Here is an 18,874-nt window from a genome sequence, read left to right on the forward strand (position 1 = left end):
TTGGTAAGGGCATATACACCGTTAGGAAACTACCACTTTCTGTGCTTGTGGTTCAGCAGCCCAAGAGAGTCAGGTGCAGGCAATTAGAGGTGAAGGCACCAGGTGCTGAGGGTGAAACCACAGAAGAATCCTATTGGTGCATCATTCATGTCCACCACAACCCTGTTCTTTCTTTTTTGTTTTCAGCACCCTTGTAGTGATGTGTTGCTTAAGGTCTGTATTTTGTACTAGATTCTAATATCCATGAGGTCAGGGATTTTTATCTATCTTGTTCTATGAGTCTAACATGGTGCCTGGAACATAGTAGAAGTTGTTTAACTGTTTATTAAATTCTCCATCGAAATGGCAAAAAATCTTCTCTGCTTCTATGAAGCAAATTCAAATAATTTGCCATTAATGAGGAGATAAACAAGTTTAAACAGACACACATGAGCACCTTCAGTCTTATTTCTCTGTTTAATCTTTGTGCTAGCAAGCTTTCCCGGGCTTTTTTTTTTTTTTTTTTTTTTTATGAATGTTGGATGCTGGTAATGTTATTTAGAATGGAGGTAATGCACTTAAAGCTTTATTCCATTTACTGTGTGCTCACTGCCTCCAGCACCCTTTTAAAGCAATCAACAATAATAGAAGCTGTCACTTCCTGTATTCCCATCTATGGTCATAATTGCCGATTCTCTGGCACTGATGTGATAAAGAACTGACCTCAAGAAATCACTGATCTCACTTGTTTTCTGCCCCTTCGCACGCTCTTGTTTTGTGGAACAGTTCAAGCTATCAGAGCAGTCATTTCCACAGTCATACCTTTATTCCCTCGGATAGCCAGTTTGCTTTATGATGACAGAAAAAGAGAAATTGGACTGATGCATCAAATGACTTTCTTTCAAGTGCCCATTCGGAAACTTGCTAGTTGTATGATTGAGGCAAATCATTTAACCTCCTTGTTATTACTCAAAAATATTGGCTGTCCCTCCTATGGGGGAGACTATAATTACTTGCTCTTTTGACATCAAGCAGAGCTAGCGATTTGCTTTAGTCAATAGAACATAAGCAGAGATAATGTGTGTCGTTTCTGAGCAGGAGCATATAATGTAGAAATAGCATACAATTTGCTGTTTTCTCCTTTGTCTCTGTCATGAATACCAACAATGTTCACCACAGAGACTGTTCCAACTCAAGATGACAGCCTGCAGTCCTGCAGTCAAAACAATGAATAAATTATATATATTATATAATTATATATATATTAATTATATAAATAATTATATATTCATCTATAATTAATATAATTATAAACATAGCGTGCATATAAAATTGTATATATATCAAATTATATAACAAATTATATATATAGGAAAAAGTGCTTCACATATATAAATGATAAAGTTGCTCAATGCCATTAATAATAGTGATAAAAGTATTTTGGAGCATCATTCGTGTCTACCACAACCCGGCTCTTTCTTTTTTGTTCTCAGCACACTTGTAGTGATGTGTTACTTAAGATATGTATTTTGTACTAGATTATAATCTCCACGAGGTCAGGGATTTTTATCTATCTTATTCCATGGGTCTAGCATGGTGCCTGGAACATAACAGAAGTTGTTTCACTATTCATTAAATTCTCCATAGAAATGGCCAGAAATAATCTCTGCTCCAATGAAAAAGCAGTCCCTTTTAACTGACGGCTCAAGAAACTTCCTGAAGGAGTATTAAGTTTGGACATTGGAGAGCAAAGAGGAAGGATGTTTTCCTGTATTATATTTCCCAGGGAATAAGGAAAACATGGACAACTTAGAGAGAAAAACAAATAGTTCAGAGTTTTTGTGAAGGGATTCAAAATTAATGTAGAAAAAGTGCTTGGAATTCATTTTGGGGTAGTTTTGGCTAAGACATTTGAGCTTTATTTTGTAGAAAATTAGAAGTATTACTATTTTGAGTCAAGATATACTGGTCATTTGGTAGATGAATTAGAGAATTATTATTTTGGAAGGCCATTTAAAATAGTATTACTATGTTGTAAGCCAGTGGCACTTTATTGTTTCTGGCAAATATTTTAGCCTTCATGAGCCAAATAATCTGAACTACAACTACTCAACTCTGCCACCATGGCGTGAAAGAAGACATAGACAAAAGAATAGATGGATGGATGTGGCTTTCTTCCAGTAGAATGTCAGCACTTTCAGGGCTGTCTTAAGGGGGTCAAAAACTCTCCTTCTGTCCAGTGGCTCATGTCATCTTGCTCTCTACACTAGGCTTCATTGGAAGCAAAATCACTCTTCCTATAAAAGAAATGGAGGTGTCTGTTTCATGGCCAAGCAAAGAGGATATGAACTAGGTTAATAAGCAAGAGAAAGAGCACAGTGAAAAAAAAAAAAAAACATTACAGGAGTGGCTTGGCGGGAATAAAGAACACAGAAGGCAGAGTAGCTCTTAGAGGGGAAAATCATTTCCATTTTGAACATATTGAGTTGGATGTGAAAAGCAAACGAGATAATGTAGGGAAAAGTGCTTCACAAACTGTGAAGTGTTGTAGAAATGGAAGGGTTATTTTAAGAGGAAATGACCGAGACCTTTTTATGACTCAACAATCCATCAACACGCCTGCAAAAACAATCAAAGTACATGAACTCTATGATATGGGATAGCCCTATCATATTTCTAGGTCAACACCTTGGCATTATAATACCATTTCAATCACTATTATCTCCTTTGAAGTGAGGGGCAACCATTCCTGTAGATGGATGTGGGTGAGTGAGTTTGCTTGTTTACACATGTGCACGTGTCAGAGTCTCTAGGAGTCTTAAAAAGTTACTTCCCTGATGATCTTTAATGGGGTGACACTGAGATCAGAAGCATGGGGTCGAATTGCAACCTTCAGATGGGCTTCATTTGTAGGATTTTGCTGCAGTGTTTCTTTAAAACTTGACCTTTCTAGAAACAGATAAAATAACTTGTTTGTACCTTAATTGTCAAACCAAATGATTAATTACAAGTTTGAAAAATTCCATGCAGCTTTTAAAATAAGGTCAGAGGAATTCATCCTTGTAGGAGCTACCAAATGAATTCACAAAACTGTTAGAATTATCCATTCTTTTTTATCTTGCCTTCACTGAATTTTTTTAATGACATCAAGGCCATCTGAAGAATGAAAATTAAAGTGATTAAATTCAAAGTGGACATGAGGAGGCTAATTCACTGACATGAGAGAGGTTGACCTCATTGTTTTGTCTACCTGAAAGAAGAAGCAATTTTTATGTGTTAAATATCAACAAGTTAGCGTAAGAGTTAAGGAACTTCTAGTCACTCATGGCCAGCCAAAGAAGCACAGCCAGCCTATAAGGCATCATGAAATGGAGGTGAAGAGCTTGGTCTCTGGTGCCAAGTGACATCAGATTCCATCTTCTCAATTATTTCCTAGCTGAGTAATCATCAAGCATGTTACTTGACTTCTCTGTGCCTCACATCCCTCATTGGTGAAATGGACAGATAATGTTACCGATCCTTTGAGGTATCTATGAAGGTAACATTTAAACCCCTGAAGATCACCAGAGGGATTAGCTGTTATGAGTTGCTGAGGAATAAACCTAGAGGGTATGTTGAGAGCATGAGCAAGACTTCAACACTTGGCTTGCAAAGGAGGGAAAAAGTAGAGGATATGTCTGGAAACAGTGAAAAATGAACCAAGAAAATGAAAATGCCAGACATGATGAAGGAATAATAAAAATATCCAGCTATTCCACTTCTGGGTAATATCCCAAGAGTTCAAAAACATTAATTCAAAGAGATATATGCACCCTTGTTTACAGAAGCACCATTTACAATAGCCAAGATATGGAAACAACAGATGACAGGATAAAGAAGATGTGGTATACATGCACAAGGAATACTACTCAGCAATTAAAAAGAAAAGATGAAATCCTTCCATCTGCCATTTTTGACAACATGAGTGGATCTTCAGGGGATTATACTATGTGTGATGGGTCAGAAAGTGAAAGACAAATACCATATTGCTTCACTCATATGTGAAAGGTAGAGAAATAAAGTAAGCCAACAAACAGAAAAGAACAAAACAAAACCCATGTTTTTTGACAACAAAATTATTTTTACCAAAGGGGAAGAGGTATGGAGGGGACACTTGAAATGGGTAAAGGGAATCAATTGTATGGTGATGGATGGAAACTACTTTTTGTGGAGATTGTAATGTAACCTATACAGATGCTGCAATGCTGTGTGTTTGAGACCTATATATTGTTTTAAGCCAATATTACATCAATAAAAATTTTAAGTGAATGACTGAGAAAAAATTAGGAGATAGTATGAGGAAGATATGGCAGCAGAATTGTCCTTAGTAAGACACGATTTATGCCAGTTCATTTTAGAAGATATCATTCCACCCCTTTACTTTTGGCAGCCAAAGCTAAATAGAACCCAGACCTGATTTTCAGCCGGGGTTTATAATTTTTCACTGTTGTGGATTTTATTATTTTCCTTTAGAAGTTTCCAGAGTCTTTCCTGTAGAGTGAAAATAACATTCTCAAATATCACAAAAAGGTGTGGGATCTATATAACTATTGAAAAATGTAAATCAGGTTTTTTTGTTTGTTTTAAGATTTATTTTATTTATACAAGAGCTGGGGTACAGGTCAGATGTGCAGGAAGGTTAGAAGATTCACCAGACTCTGAGCAGGGAACAGAACAAGCAGACTGATGAAATACACTGCTGAGGGGAGCAGCGGGCGAGATAGGAGATGTTGCTGCGCTGTGTGGGATTCTCACCTGCCGACCGGGATCGAACCCACACTGCAGAGGCTGCGAACATCTTCATAGCGCAGCGCTCAACCGCCTGCGCCTCCAGGGAGGCCCTAAATCAGTTTTGTAACAGATTCTAAATATAGCTCCAGGTGAAAGCGTGACACCCCTCAAATCAGCTAACAAGTGAGGGTCACAACACTGTTGAGAATGCTTCGAGTCAATCAGATTGAGACCCTACTAAAAGTCTAATATGGCTCAAAAGCAATGTAGGATAGGCCCAGAAAACATAAACCAAACCAGCATGTTTGGTTTGGCAGAAATTACAATTGCCTGTTAAGGATGGATCTCCCCTAGACGTTGAGAACTGGTTTTCTGAAGATACGCCACTTTTTGATGTGGATCATTTCAAGTGCAGATCAATTGAAGACCTGAAAACTCATGAGAAACTTTTACCACTCCCTTAACTACCCAGAAGACTGGAAATTGGGGGGATTACTCACAATCAAGATTTTTTTTTTTAAATCAGAAATAACCTATTGGAGAAAACTATCAGGAAGATTACTCTAGCTTCCAAAATCACAGAGCCATTATGTGTTAGAACTAGAATTAGAATCCAAGTCTTCCCAACTGTAAAGTTCCAGCATATTCCATGATACCATGTCATCTTTTTCCACTAGCACAATCTAAATGAACTCTTATGAAACTGTTTCTGTCTTGGGCTAAGCTTTGCGGAAGAAAGATTAAATCTTTGACAAAGGGATATTTGGGTTCTTCCTTACTTCTTGGGAAAGAAGGATTTTTCCCCCCAGCTCATTAAGTGTGTGCTAAAGGGATGGAGGCATGAGTCATCTGGTAAGTGTCAAGGTGAGGGACTCTCGTTTACTCCCAGTTCTGAAAAGGTTGGTATGGAGACTAAGACATATTTCCCCAAAGTAATCCTTACTGGGAAAGTCCCAGTTCATGTTCCTGGTATACAGCTCCTACCACCGGGTATGTTTGCTTTTGAGTCTTAAAAATCAATAACTGTAAACTCTCACTTACGTCTTGGCCACTGTAGTAAGCAATAAAAAGGGAGGGAGGCTTCAAACAGCTGGGAGGAAATTTTAATCAGAGTGGTGAATGCAGTCAGAGGCTGAGCCTCGGTTCCATCCTGTCCTAATGACAAAGAGATGGCCCCTTAAAAATCTGGTAGAAGTAAAGAATCCAGCGCCTGCCACAATAGCTTATTTCCTTGTGTGAGGTCCCATTCATCAGGGCTTAAACAATGTCTCCTTTTTTTTACCCTTGCTAAGGGTGGAAATCAGAAATTTACCTGGAGACCACACACAGCTGACATCCTGCTGTGTGGCTCAGTGTTTCCCTGCAGAAAACAGTTGTTCTATAGCCTTGTTGGCAACAATACCTTCCAGATGTTCAGCCCTTAACAGTTTAGGGAACTCTTTTATATGTGTTGCCTCATTCCATTCTCAAAACAATCTCAAGCAGTCTTATTTTTTGTCATCATCATGGACTTTTTTATTAATTACATCATGGACTAATGCAATCATCTTTTGACTTTTTTCCAGTTTATCTCTTGTACAATTTATTCCCCTGCGGTGCCTCCCAAGCTCTATTTCTAGAACATTTTATCTGATCTGCTTAAATATCATGGCTAGCTCCCCAACAACTGCAGGGTGAAATTTGGTTTCAGTGTGACAAGAGACACATTTTGGATCTCAGAGTAACCGTCTAGCCTCATTTTGCTCTCTCTCATCCCCAAAGCTCAAACCACACTGGAGAGTCACCAGGACTCCAACCTATATACCTTCATCCTTTTGGTTATGAAGAATTGAGGTTGCCAGCAGGGGCCCTGGATTTATACTGTCTGGCGGTGTGCTCCTGAAACCATAATTCACAGATATGTAACTTTGAGGAAGTTATTTCCTCTATGTCTCATCTGTAAAATAGGATTATTATGGGACCTTCTTTCAGGTTCAATTGTGAGGAATAAATGAGTTAATTAGCAGAAAATACTTAAAACAAATGCCTTACAAATTTAGTGCCCAATAAAGTTATCTGTTATTAATGAGTCTTCTGTTGTAATGTTCTTCTTTGTACATCTACTAAGTCTCTTCATCCTTTTCCAATTTTCTTTTTGAAAACCACTTTACATTCTCAAGATTGTGTTTATTTTCTACCTTCTGCTTTCCTTGAATTTTGTACATAATATGATTTTAATAATGATGCTTAATCTAGTGTTTTCCAGTTATTTAAAGGTCTTTGTCATGAGAGCACAAGCTCCTAAAAAGCATAAATCATTTCTGATTCATATTTAGGTCACCAGAACCTGCAATGATGTCTACTACATAGTAATGAATAAATACTTATGAAGTTTATTATATCCATTATGCAATGAAGAAACTCATGAGCCAGGATCCAAACTGATAACTCTGCTAACTGGTTTACCTACTTCCATGTTCTCCCTTCAATCCATTCTTCCACACTATCAGAACGAGCAGATCATGGCCTCATCTACTTCAATTTCTTTAGAAGATTTCCAGTGCACATAAGGCCCAGTCTCTATGAGATGGCCTGCAAGTCCATGCAATAGCTGGCCCTCCTCTTCTGTCTCTTATCATGCTACCCTCTAGTTGGTCTCAATTCTCTAGTTATGCTTTTGTTCTTTTCCACCTTAGATAAAGAATATTTTCTCTTGTTCCTATTTCCTAGGCTTCTTATATTGCTCATTCTTTCTTACCTATCATTTTTTCATTTCAGAGAGGCCTTTCCTGACCACCTTGGCTAAGTAAGCCATTTGCCATCCAATTACTCTAAAGCATTACTTGCCTATTTAGTCCTTTAGGTCAAAATCTGGAATTATTTATTTTCTGACTCCTCCCATTGGGATGAAAACTCCACAAGGGTGGGATCCTTGTCTTGTTGTTCACTGCACTAACTGTAGTCCTCAAAAGATACATCTTAAATAAATGAATAATACAAATTAGATCTCTAGAGAATCAAGCTTTTCTGCGTTGTCAGAATCATCCAGGAGTGACAAATCATAGAATAATAGAACTTAATGCTTTGTGTATGTCAGAGAAGGCGGGCAGAAAATTGCCAAGTTATCCTGATGTACTGGTCTCCCATCTCAAATACAATAAACACATTCCTATGGGAAAAATAAGTTAACTTAGGAGAAGCTTTCTTAAACATTCTTTAAATGTTAAAACTCCTAAGAAAGCAATATTAAAAAAATGAATATATTTGAAATGCCTTAACAGGTTAATGGGCTAATCACAAAGTAAAAAGACCTGTTTTTAACAGACTTGCAGCAATCTGTCCTTTCATGGACCAAGAGAAAATTGGGTAGAGTCCTGCTTGAATGAAAAGTATAAAACTAACATTGGATTTTGTTATCTACTGTGTATAATCTAACAATAAAAATATTTGCCTAGTACTTAACAGTTTAGGAACACCTCTATTGACATAGTGTATCCCATTGGATAAAGCTATTGGGTGATATGATAGCACTGTAGAAAATCCATGTGATCTACGGTTAGGAAGTGTGGGTCTGGACCAGTATGAAGCTGTGAAGCTGGCAAGTCAATTTTCTCATCTATTTCCACTGATAAAATGAGTATGTTAGGCAAGAATATCTTAACTCCCATGAAGCTCATCTATTGGAATTGTTAATACCTCCACAAAAAAACAGTTTTCTCTATTATTTAGATTGTAGGAATAAAGTTCTCATTGACTCCTGTTTAATATTCCTAGAGTCAAATTATTTGAGTGATCACTCTCTTTCACACCCAGGTAAGCAAAGAAGGTCCCATCCATCTTTGAGTGACCTTTTCTCCTCTTATTTTGATATCTCCTCTCTGATGCCAATTATGACTGGTTCATTTCCCAGGGTCTACCTTCCTTGGCCCTATGGCTTCTGTCATTCGACATTACTCCACAGCCCCTTCCACAACACACCAATGACAGATGTTGGCTTCATAAAGGAATTGATTTGTTCTTTGTTATTCTTCAAAAAAAGTTGCTAAGTAGCTAATCTAATAATTTTTTCTGTTTTCATGGGAGAAGAGCAGAGACTTTTTCCTATAATTTAAATGCAACTTCTGTAGATTACAGTCTCTTCACCATTTTATATTTCTCTACCATCTCCTTGTTCTGCTAGCCATGAATGGGATGGGGTGGGTGGGGGCCAATTTGGGGTATTAAGAGAATATATGTGGTAAGGACGCTGCTCTTTACCACCTACTTTAGTATATTCTTGGATTCCTTTGTCTCTCATTGGAATCATCTATTTCTTCATCTTCCCCACACAAACCATCTGATATCTCTAGTTCTTATATGAACAGAAGAGCTCACTATATCCCACAATCAGGAAACTACCTACTGTCAAAATGAAATCTGTTCAGGTCTAACTTAGCAATTAATTTCCTCCTTCTACCCATAACTTTTCTATTTGGAGTATATCCCTAGTAACTTTGATATGGGTATTTGAGCTGTAAGACTTGAAGCATCTCGTGATTCTTGGACGTATCAGTCCATCACATTTTCTGCAAAAGATGCTAATTGTCCAGGTGTTCAGAAGCACATGTAGGGCTGAATATCCTTATGTTCATTTTGAACCCTAGTCATATGCGAGGCAAACTACTATTTTTCACTTCTGCTTCTCTCTCAATATTCTGTAATACCAACTTGGAGGCATAAAATTAGATCATACACAATAAGACATAAAGCCAAATAAGAATAAGATATGCAAATCTGTGTGTCTATATCTATTCATTTACTCTTCCTCTGATCCTCAAGCTGCTGTTTTGCAGTTTCTTGCAGGAGCCATGCACCCAACAGAGATTGTCAGTGCTAGGCTGAATTCTGCTTTTTGTACGATTTCTAGAAAAGTATTCCACAGATGGACTGATGACAATGTAGCTAATCTGTTTTCCTTCGGCTAGTTTTCTGTGCAGCGAGGCATATAATGGGCCACTACACATCTATTCTTCCCCCACACCCCTCCCTGTTGAATGTGACAATTGAGACTTCTGCAAAGTCTTGCCTGGAAATGATGAACCTGCCATTTCCCTTTAGGAAACAGCGAGAATGAAATCTTGAACTGTGTGTAATATGATTTTTCTAATCCCCAAGAGGAAGTGCCTGGGCAATCTGTCCTACAATGAGCCCACGGATTACTGGCTGTACCTTTCCTTCCAGGAGGTGATTTGACTTGACAGTCATTTATTTTTACAAACAAACAAACAGCCTTGCAAACGTTATTTTTCCTTTCCTAGCAATTCAAAACCTTAGACATTATAGAGACATGAGGCAAAGTTTAATTTTCTCTGTTTTCTTGGCAAGAGGATTTTGTCTGCCTGTTCATTTTGCATTGTTGAAGCACCAGTTCTTCCTTATCTCTTCCAGGGCTGGGAAGGCAGAGGAGGCTGGGGAGCCAGTGTGACAGCCCATCTGATTGGCTGTGCCGTCCTGGCTGGGCTATAAAAGAGACCCCTACAGGCTCCCGGAGGGAGAAGCTCAGAGGAGTCTGACAGCATCGTTTCCAGAGAAAAGGCTAAGAGCGCTCAAAACAGAAACCACAGCTCCTCCTGCTGCATTTCCCTCTTCACTTGTGAATCCCACACTGAGCAAGATGTGCAAAGGACTTGCAGGTCTGCCGGCTTCCTGCTTGAGGAGGTAAGATTATTTTCGGCTCTAAAACAGTGTTAAACTTTTCATTCCACTTTTGTAGTCATGTGCTTTTCCAACTCCTTTAGTTTGTTGGTATTAGAAAGACCACAGTCAGGAGAGCACCAGCTTCCTACCTTTCCTCCAAGACAAACTGGAAATTGTGACTTCGGTAGTGCTCTCCCCAAATGTTGGCACCTGTGCCTTGTTTTATGTGACTTTGGTTTTGAAGACTGGTCTGATCCTCTAAACAAACCAGTTCTCATGCAGAAGCAATATGAGGTTTGGGATGATGTGTGGCACCTGTGACATGTGCATCTGCGATTACTGTTGTTATTTTGGCATCACTGGGGAGCGCAGTATCAGAACCCTGGGCTTTCGAATGGAATACTGGATCTTGTTGAGGGGGATAGATACCCCAGAGTGAGGTTTGGCTGCATGACCAGAATGACTCTGTGTTTTCTCTGTGTGTTGCAGTGTCTGTCATTCCCTATGTTCATATAAGCAAATGTTATGATAGAATATGAGTTTCTGGGGAAGGATGGAAATAAAACTTCAGATGGTGGACATAACTTAGTATATACAGATGTTGATTTATAATGCTGTGCACCTGAAGCCTATATAATAATATAATGTTACTTCAGTAAAAAAAAAAATGTTTCAAAACCTGCTTATCCATATCTTTCTGCTCCTACCTCTAGTTCTTGTCATGTCTTATGTGAGTGGTGGTGGAGAAGGATTGACTGTAAGAAATCAGTTAAAGATTCTGTATTCTCATCTAAAGACACTATTTGGTCAAAAAAAAAAGGATAATATTTTGTCAATGTACTGTCTCTTTGGAAACAATTCAAAGATACATAGTAACTCATAAGACTTTGGATTTTGAAGAAGGTATAAATAAATGCTTTCAGAGAATGTTTGTGAGTTTAGAAAGATACAAAACTAGACCAGATTGGAGTACTAAAATTTGAAGTTAAAGGTAAAAAGTCAATCTGAAAGTGCACTACCCCTTGTTTCCCTGCAAATGAAAATCAGCTGAAATTTCAAATTAGAACTATCCCAGAGAGCACAATCTTTGTGAGTTCCTAAAAACTTTACCTTTCAATTATTCTGTCATTTAGGAGAATGAAAGATCATACTTTTTCAAATATTCTCCCATGATGGCTTTAAAATGAAGCAGGGTGCCCAAGAAATACTTTTGACCTCTATCATTAATTTCCTGAACTGAATGGAACAAATGACTCCAGGCTCAGCTAACTCATATATAAAATTAATCATGCATAACATAGGGGTGTCAGGAGAAGGTTATGCGCTGGTAACTATTTTGGGAGAGATGAAAGGGTGCACTGGAGTGTGGCCCTGGAGGAGCCAAGATGTTAGCCTGGGGAGGTAAACTCTATAGGGATGAGCTGCTCTGCCCTAGTGAATGGAAATCCACCCAACCAACACCTTCCTTCCAGCATTACAGCCCAAGTCTGCAGAGGGGATGTGAGCTCCTCAAGGTCACAGAGGTGTGTGGGGTAGAGTTCAAATCAAACTCAGCCCTCCTGAGTCCAGTGAGATCTGAAGTCATTATAATTTCATTTTTATGGTTGTATTGTGTAATGAGGACAAATAAGGCATACGTGCTAAGCATACCTTCAACTCTTCATTAAATGATTCTGAATTAATCAATAGCTGTCAGATCTCAGCTGCATCTGACACCTGGAAATATGCAATGATTCCTATTTTGACCAAATCATAATCTACTTATAGCATCACCTTAGAATCACCTTGACTTTGATGATTATATCATGCTATACAAAGGAGGATTTTGCATCCCTCAACCAGTTGGGGAAGCAGAGAGGAGAAAACAGTATTGTGAGGGAGAGAAGGTATTTGAGGGGCAGCCCAAGAATGGAATGCAATTCACATTTTCTGAGGGAATGCTCATAGATTTGGAAGTCATTCTAAAATGACTTTGTAGCCTTGTGACTTCATTTTTCTCCCTCTGAGTAAGAATAACTAGTCCTTCATTTCTTTTAAAAATGACATTTCTTTTTTAAATCTAGTTTTTGACTTTTGTAATATGCAAAGGGATAATTATCAGCATGAGAAAGTTTAATAAGCTAAAAGCTTATTAAAAGCTCCTCCTTTTGGAGGCAGTCATGTGCAGGCTGTGTCTTAGCCACCCATCAAACAGCAACAAGCAGCTGGGAGCTCGGCCCTATTTAAACAATCACTGCTCAGTGAGGACACTCGCAGCTTCTCCTATCGTTTCTTTTAAACCTCAAATGCCCTTTGGAGAATAAATATCCTCACAGATTAGATATGAAGCAGAAAGCTACAGCAGGAGAGCCTCTAGAAGCAAGCCTAAAGGGGTTCAGCCTGAACCCTTGCATCCCCTTCCCCTGCCTCTGTCACACTTCCCTGTGCCAGAGTGGCACACCTGTGTGTGTGCCCCAGAATGTGAATTGCTTGAACTTCCTGATGCAAGGCTAGAGCTAAACAGACCCCTGCCTTCCTGGGAGGCTCCTACACTCTCCTAGCCAAGAGGCAGATGTATATAGCAATGCCCTTAGAAGGTGGCATGAGGCAGAGGTACCATATTTTGCAGTTACTGCTTGCTTTCTAATTCCTACAAATTACCCAAAGAAAAGTCAAGTTTTCAATGTGCTTCAATCAAGGACACCAAAGTGTTCAAATAGTCCTCTTCCATTGGTCAGAATAACGGGTTTATGAAAGGGGTAGACAATAGGGTCGGAATCAGTTACTGATGAAGGAGGCTGTGCTTCAACTCTGTCCAGATTTCATAATCAGTCCTAGGCAGAACAGAAGGGGAATCCTATTTCTCTGAGAGTTCGTACCATTTCGGAGACTCATCCCCTTTCTTGGCAGTGAACTGTTTGAACTCTATTGCAGGTTATCTTTTAAAGAATTCTGGTTTTCATTATTCTCCTCTTTCCTGTCTGCAGTGCAAAAGATATGAAGCATCGTCTTGGTTTTCTGCTGCAGAAGTCTGACTCCTGCGAACATAATTCTTCGCACAGCAAGAGGGACAAAGTGGTTATTTGTCAGAGGTAAGAGAGGATGCCTTGGTGAAAATCCACTATTACTCAGCTATCAGGTGACAATGATGTTTTGTGAAGAGAAAGGAGGTTCTATCTCTAGTTAAGTGGATTTGGATTCAGTGAGCATGCTTTTTCAAGGGCATCACACTTGCCTTCAAAATTCCCGTGCATTTAATGAAGGGATTGCTGACAATAGGTCTCATCATCACGATGGAAACAAAATGAATATTATTCAGATCTTAAATTTCTTGCCCCAATTTTATTATTATGCCATTACAATTGTTTTCTTTCTCTGTGCTATCTCTAGGGTGAGCCAAGAGGAAGTCAAGAAATGGGCTGAGTCACTGGAAAATCTGATTAGCCATGAATGTAAGTCTGACAGCTTTTTTCTCCCCCTGGGGTGAACATAAAGGCCCTCTGGTTAGACGAGTTACCTCATCCTCTGCTTGGTCTAATATAAACTGAAGAAAGTCCTTGACTTCCAGACTCAAGAAACTCAGTCTCTTTAAATTTTACCATGACCCATAGCATTGTAATTTACAATGCAAAGTTCAGACAGAACCATGAAGAAAACCATTGCTAGTACCATAAGGAAGAGTAGAGAAAAAAAATCCAAATATTGAGATCTCTCACAGCTTTGACCTATTTCTCTTTCCCAAACCTACTTTGGCAAGCAATAGCTGCATAGGCATTTCAGAAGCACAACACTTTCGTGAAGAGACTTCAAACTTTGGGGAAGAATCACCAGGTATAACCGGGATCCATTAGATACCAAACATAGATTAGGGCTACCTGACCTCAAACAGGAAGTGGAATTTGAACCCCCATGCCTTCTTCCCTCAAGTCCTCTGCTTGGTCTGAAATACATTATAAGAGAGTTGAGCCAGTGTGATGCTAACAGGAGTTCTCTTCTCTGTCACAGGTGGGCTGGCAGCTTTCAAAGCTTTTTTGAAGTCTGAGTACAGTGAGGAGAACATTGACTTCTGGATCAGCTGTGAAGAGTACAAGAAAATCAAATCCCCCTCTAAACTAAGTCCCAAGGCCAAAAAGATCTATAATGAATTCATCTCAGTCCAGGCAACCAAAGAGGTAAGTTTTCACAGTAGAGCAATCTCTGGGTCTTAGAAGAGTCTTCAAAGTAGTATTCAATGGCTTGGGACCTTAGATCATGTGAGACAAAAAAAAAAAAAGGGACAGGTTGTTATAATCTTGCCAACCCCAAATCAACCAGTTAAGAAAATAGCTCTTTCATCCAGATGACTTAAATGATCTTCCATAATTATTTTTTTTTTAAATGAATTGCCCAATTTTGAGAAAGATCAAAAGAGATTGCTCTGCTCACCCAGAAGCAAAGAATCTTCTCTATTCTCTCATGTGTGCTAGGAGGGAGTCCAATGTCTTTTCTTCATGCCTCAGGGATAAAGGGTGCACAGTCAATACAGAACATTCGCCATCGGGTTCTATGTCTAACAAAGACTTGGTCTGTGCCCTTCAGGTAAACCTGGACTCTTGCACCAGGGAGGAGACCAGCCGGAACATGTTGGAGCCGACCATCACCTGCTTTGATGAGGCCCAGAAGAAGATTTTTAACCTCATGAAGAAGGATTCATACCGCCGCTTCCTCAAGTCCCGGTTCTACCTTGATTTGGTCAATCCCTCCAGCTGTGGGTCAGAGAAGCAGAAAGGAGCCAAGAGTTCTGCAGACTGTCCCGCCTTGGTCCCCCAGTGTGCCTGATTATCACTTGGTGGCCGAGGGCTTAAATGCCCAGACTCTATTCCTGGAAAACCTGAGGCCAAATATTGATCTGTATCAAGCACCAGTGCTTTATCCACATTGTAGCCTAGAATTCAGCTGTGTGTGAGTCACTCCCATGTAAAAGCTAGATTTAGTTGGGGTGTGTAGGTATTCATCAGGGGCAGGACCTCATCCTAACCTATTTCCCCAAATTTATTTTAGGGTGCCATGTGAATAAGTATCCAAACTATGGCCATGTAGGTCTGGATTTTCCAAGATTGTTGGTTGCTCTCTCTTCCAACAGTTTGACCTCAGGTGGGTTGGTACTCTTCATGTGACATCCTTGGCACATGTTGTCAGATGGCTCTTTCCTCAAACTCGAATTGTTTAGATGAGATTGATCTATTTTGTGTACATATGTGTGTGTATGTTTGTGTGTGTAGACATATACACACAGAATATATATGTATATATATGTATATGTATATGTATACATACACTGTATTATACACTGTAAGAATAGATCAGAAAGACCCTCGGTGCTCATAACTTGAGTGTGTGTACATATTTACATGCATGTTCTCATGCCTGGTCTTTCATCCTGCAATCAAACATGTGAATCAGCTAAGAAAGGAATGCCAGCCCAGGGAAGTTGTTTGGGCAAACTCCATGGGTCTTGTTGGAGAAGCACCCAAGAGACTTCATGCTCAATTTAATCAGGGACAGCCTGCACATTGAACAATATTTTAAGGAGCAATTATCATAAAGCACTTTCGGTCTAGTGGACACAGTGCTGTTGGGCTGATTATCCTTGATGGCACTTTCGAGTCCCTACACTTTCGAGTCCCTACACTGCCTGGGTGCTTGGTGCAACCGATTGGTGTTGGACTGAGGGATGGGATCCTTGAATGGAAGAAATGCAGTTAGGGTCCTGCTGGCTCTCCCTCCTCTGAGGCACTGGCTGAGAGAGGGTACTGAATGAAGGGTGAATATTCGTATCCTCTCACGTGTCCTCCCCTGATCAAGGTGCTCTTGTCATTTTGTTTTTCCTCGAACTTGAGCCATGAGACGTGGCTCTCTAGTTCACTGCAGCTGTCTGTCTCCCCGTCACGGCATGGCTGTCTGCCTAACTCACAAACCAGCAGCAGGGAAAGATCATATTTTATAAAGGGAAAACATTTTTTTTTTTTACATAGTGAAACATCCTCCTCAGTTCCTCTTTTGAACATAGAACATTGTTTATTCCATCCCAAACATCAGGACTTACAAAGATGGAAGGCATTTCTTTCTAGACTCTGAGACTAAATGAGAGGGTGAAGGAAAAAAAAAGAATATGAATTGTTACTACTGTTTGGAACTTTTCAAGGCACATGAAATACTTGATAATTTCTCATTTATGTTATTTATGAGGTTGTTTTGTACAATGTTTTTATTATTGTATTGTTTTATAAATGGAGGTGCAGGATATCACCTGAATTATTAATGAATGGCCAGGAAGTAATTTTCTTCTCATTCTTCTAAAATCACTGCCTTTGAATTGCACATGCATGCACACATGCACACGCACCAATTTCTCCAGCATAAATCACATGCATGAGCACCTTTGTGGCTTTTAAGCCAATGGACTGAGCTGTGAAGTGAAGAAACCGGAGTATGTGTGTACAAATCTCACTGTAATTCAAGATGTAGTTTTTCTCAGCTGTACCCACTAGTCCCTCTGGGTCTTGTTTCAATGTCCCTGGAACTCCTTGACAGCATCCTTTTCTGTTATACACAGTTCCACGATTTTGTCTCCACGTGACTCCAGGATCCACAGGTGTAACCAACTCTATCGATCGACCTATGATAACTGTCATGACTTTCAGATTGTAACCTGCTGTCTCACAAATAGGTCTGGAAGGTCATTCTGAATGAGAAGTAAATTATTTTGTGTAATACTGTTTTCAAGTGTGTTTTTCAATTGTACTTTCCTACTATCTCATCACCGTTCAACACGGTGAGTTGCCCACTCATGGTCTGTGGACAGAAGCCCCCTTCCTATGCATGCCTATCTTTATCGTGTGCTTTAAAGGCCTCAAAACTGATGCTTCCAGTGAAACACATGCATCTTAATTATAAGGGTAAATAAATGCCTCATACAAAACTATCTGCTTGTAAACACATTACTGATGTACAGACACGTGGTGAGAAGCAGCCAGGTATAGGATGACTATAAAAATGACTCCTGTCCAATCCTTCACCTCTCCCTGCCAACTCTGGGAAAAGAAAGCTCTGCCTGCCCTACTCATAGAACTGAGATAGTCTGGATACTTTGTTATACATATCTGGAGGATTATTTATAGGTCCTCAATAGGTTTTCCAGGAATAGGGTTCACCTGTCAAAGCATCATTTCACTTCCTCCAATCCCACCTCATGGAGAAAAGATGGGAGTGGTATCAGATCAGCAGGGTGGAAGGGAACTGAAGAGACTGAGGGACAGGTCCCTGCCACCAGTGCTCAAGCTTCTCCCCTCACTTTTACAGATTCTTCCCTGGAACAGAGGTCCTAGCACGTTCACATCACAGTCACAGGTATTGTGTCTTTTCTATCATGCAACCTGAATTCTCTCTTTGCCATTATAAGAGTCGTGCGTGCAAGGTGTTAGGGATGAGAATCTTCAGTATTCTTTTAAGGATATGATGAACACTATGGACGATGACAGTGTTCCCCAGGGAAGCCATGTCTTTCAGTCACTGCGAGAATCACACGGATGGCCCCCAGATGGAAATAGGCCTCTGGTGCATGGCCCTGGTCACGTTGCTCCTGCCTCCCCTCTGGGAGGGCAGCCAGTGATGACCACAAAGCCTGGGCTAAAGGGATTCATCTTCCACACAAGTCTGGTAAAGGAAAATGAGCAGTGAGTGAGACTGTGGGAATCAGTGAGTGCCGGCCCCTTGAGAGCGACCTTCCATGGTTGACTTTGGGGCATTGCTCCTGGAGAAAGTGGAACAAGAGTTTTGTTTGTTTCTTTACAAAGTATTATTTGTGAAATTCCCAGATTATTTCACCAATCCATCTGGCCTTTCTGTGGCTGTCTTCTCCCAGGACAGCATATCCTGGAGACATCGCCTCAATAGCAACAACAAAATATGGGAAACAAACTCTAGTTATGTCATAGTAGAGACAAATCCTGCCCTTTTTTCTTTCATCACCATACGGAAAAGCTCTGCATTCCTCCTCTTTCATTTCTCTTCTGTCAAATTTGGAAGTTCTGCTACCCTTGTCTTATTACTGATAATTTCATATCTCTGGGGTGTTAGAAAGGACAATACTTTCTAACAGTTTTCAGATCAATTTCTCTTCCAGTTCCTATCATGGAGATGGCCTTCATCTTCTTAGAGTCTCTTGAGCTAGAAGCTACAGAACCATCCCCTTACTCACTCCTTTCCTCTCCTTAAATATTTATTTATTTATTTATTTATTTATACAAGAACTGGGTACAGTCAGAAGCACAGGAGGGTGAGAGAATTCACCAGAGCCAGAGCAGGGAACAGAACAGGCAGATTGGCGAAGTACACTGCTGAGGGGAGCAGCGGGCACGGCAAGAGAGGTCTGCTGTGCCATGTGGGACCCTCGCAGGGGGTCGGGGATTGAACCATAGCTGCAGAGGTTGGGGGCAGCCTCGCAGCCCAG

At 39.9% G+C, this 18,874-nt stretch overlaps 1 protein-coding gene across 2 annotated transcripts; it reads left to right on the forward strand.

Annotated features, from left to right (window-relative positions):
- The first annotated feature begins 5,520 nt into the window (after positions 1–5,520).
- RGS4 (regulator of G protein signaling 4) lies at positions 5,521–18,087 on the forward strand. 2 transcript variants are annotated; one of them, XM_037506598.2, is made up of 6 exons: positions 5,521–5,601; positions 10,156–10,425; positions 13,371–13,475; positions 13,774–13,835; positions 14,389–14,555; positions 14,962–18,087. In XM_037506598.2, the coding sequence occupies exons 2-6, from the start codon at positions 10,382–10,384 to the stop codon at positions 15,199–15,201; spliced, it is 618 nt and encodes a 205-aa protein (XP_037362495.1). In that variant the 5' UTR covers positions 5,521–5,601; positions 10,156–10,381; the 3' UTR covers positions 15,202–18,087. The 2 variants fall into 2 exon arrangements, with proteins under 2 accessions (XP_037362495.1, XP_037362496.1); XM_037506599.2 differs by lacking the exons at positions 5,521–5,601; positions 14,389–14,555 and having other exon boundaries at positions 10,320–10,425; positions 14,962–15,032.
- Positions 18,088–18,874: the final 787 nt, after the last annotated feature.

The sequence above is a fragment of the Talpa occidentalis genome, unplaced genomic scaffold, assembly GCF_014898055.3.
Source record: "Talpa occidentalis isolate TD23 unplaced genomic scaffold, MPIMG_talOcc4v2.1 talOcc4.12, whole genome shotgun sequence".
In the NCBI taxonomy this organism is placed as follows: Eukaryota; Metazoa; Chordata; class Mammalia; order Eulipotyphla; family Talpidae; genus Talpa; species Talpa occidentalis.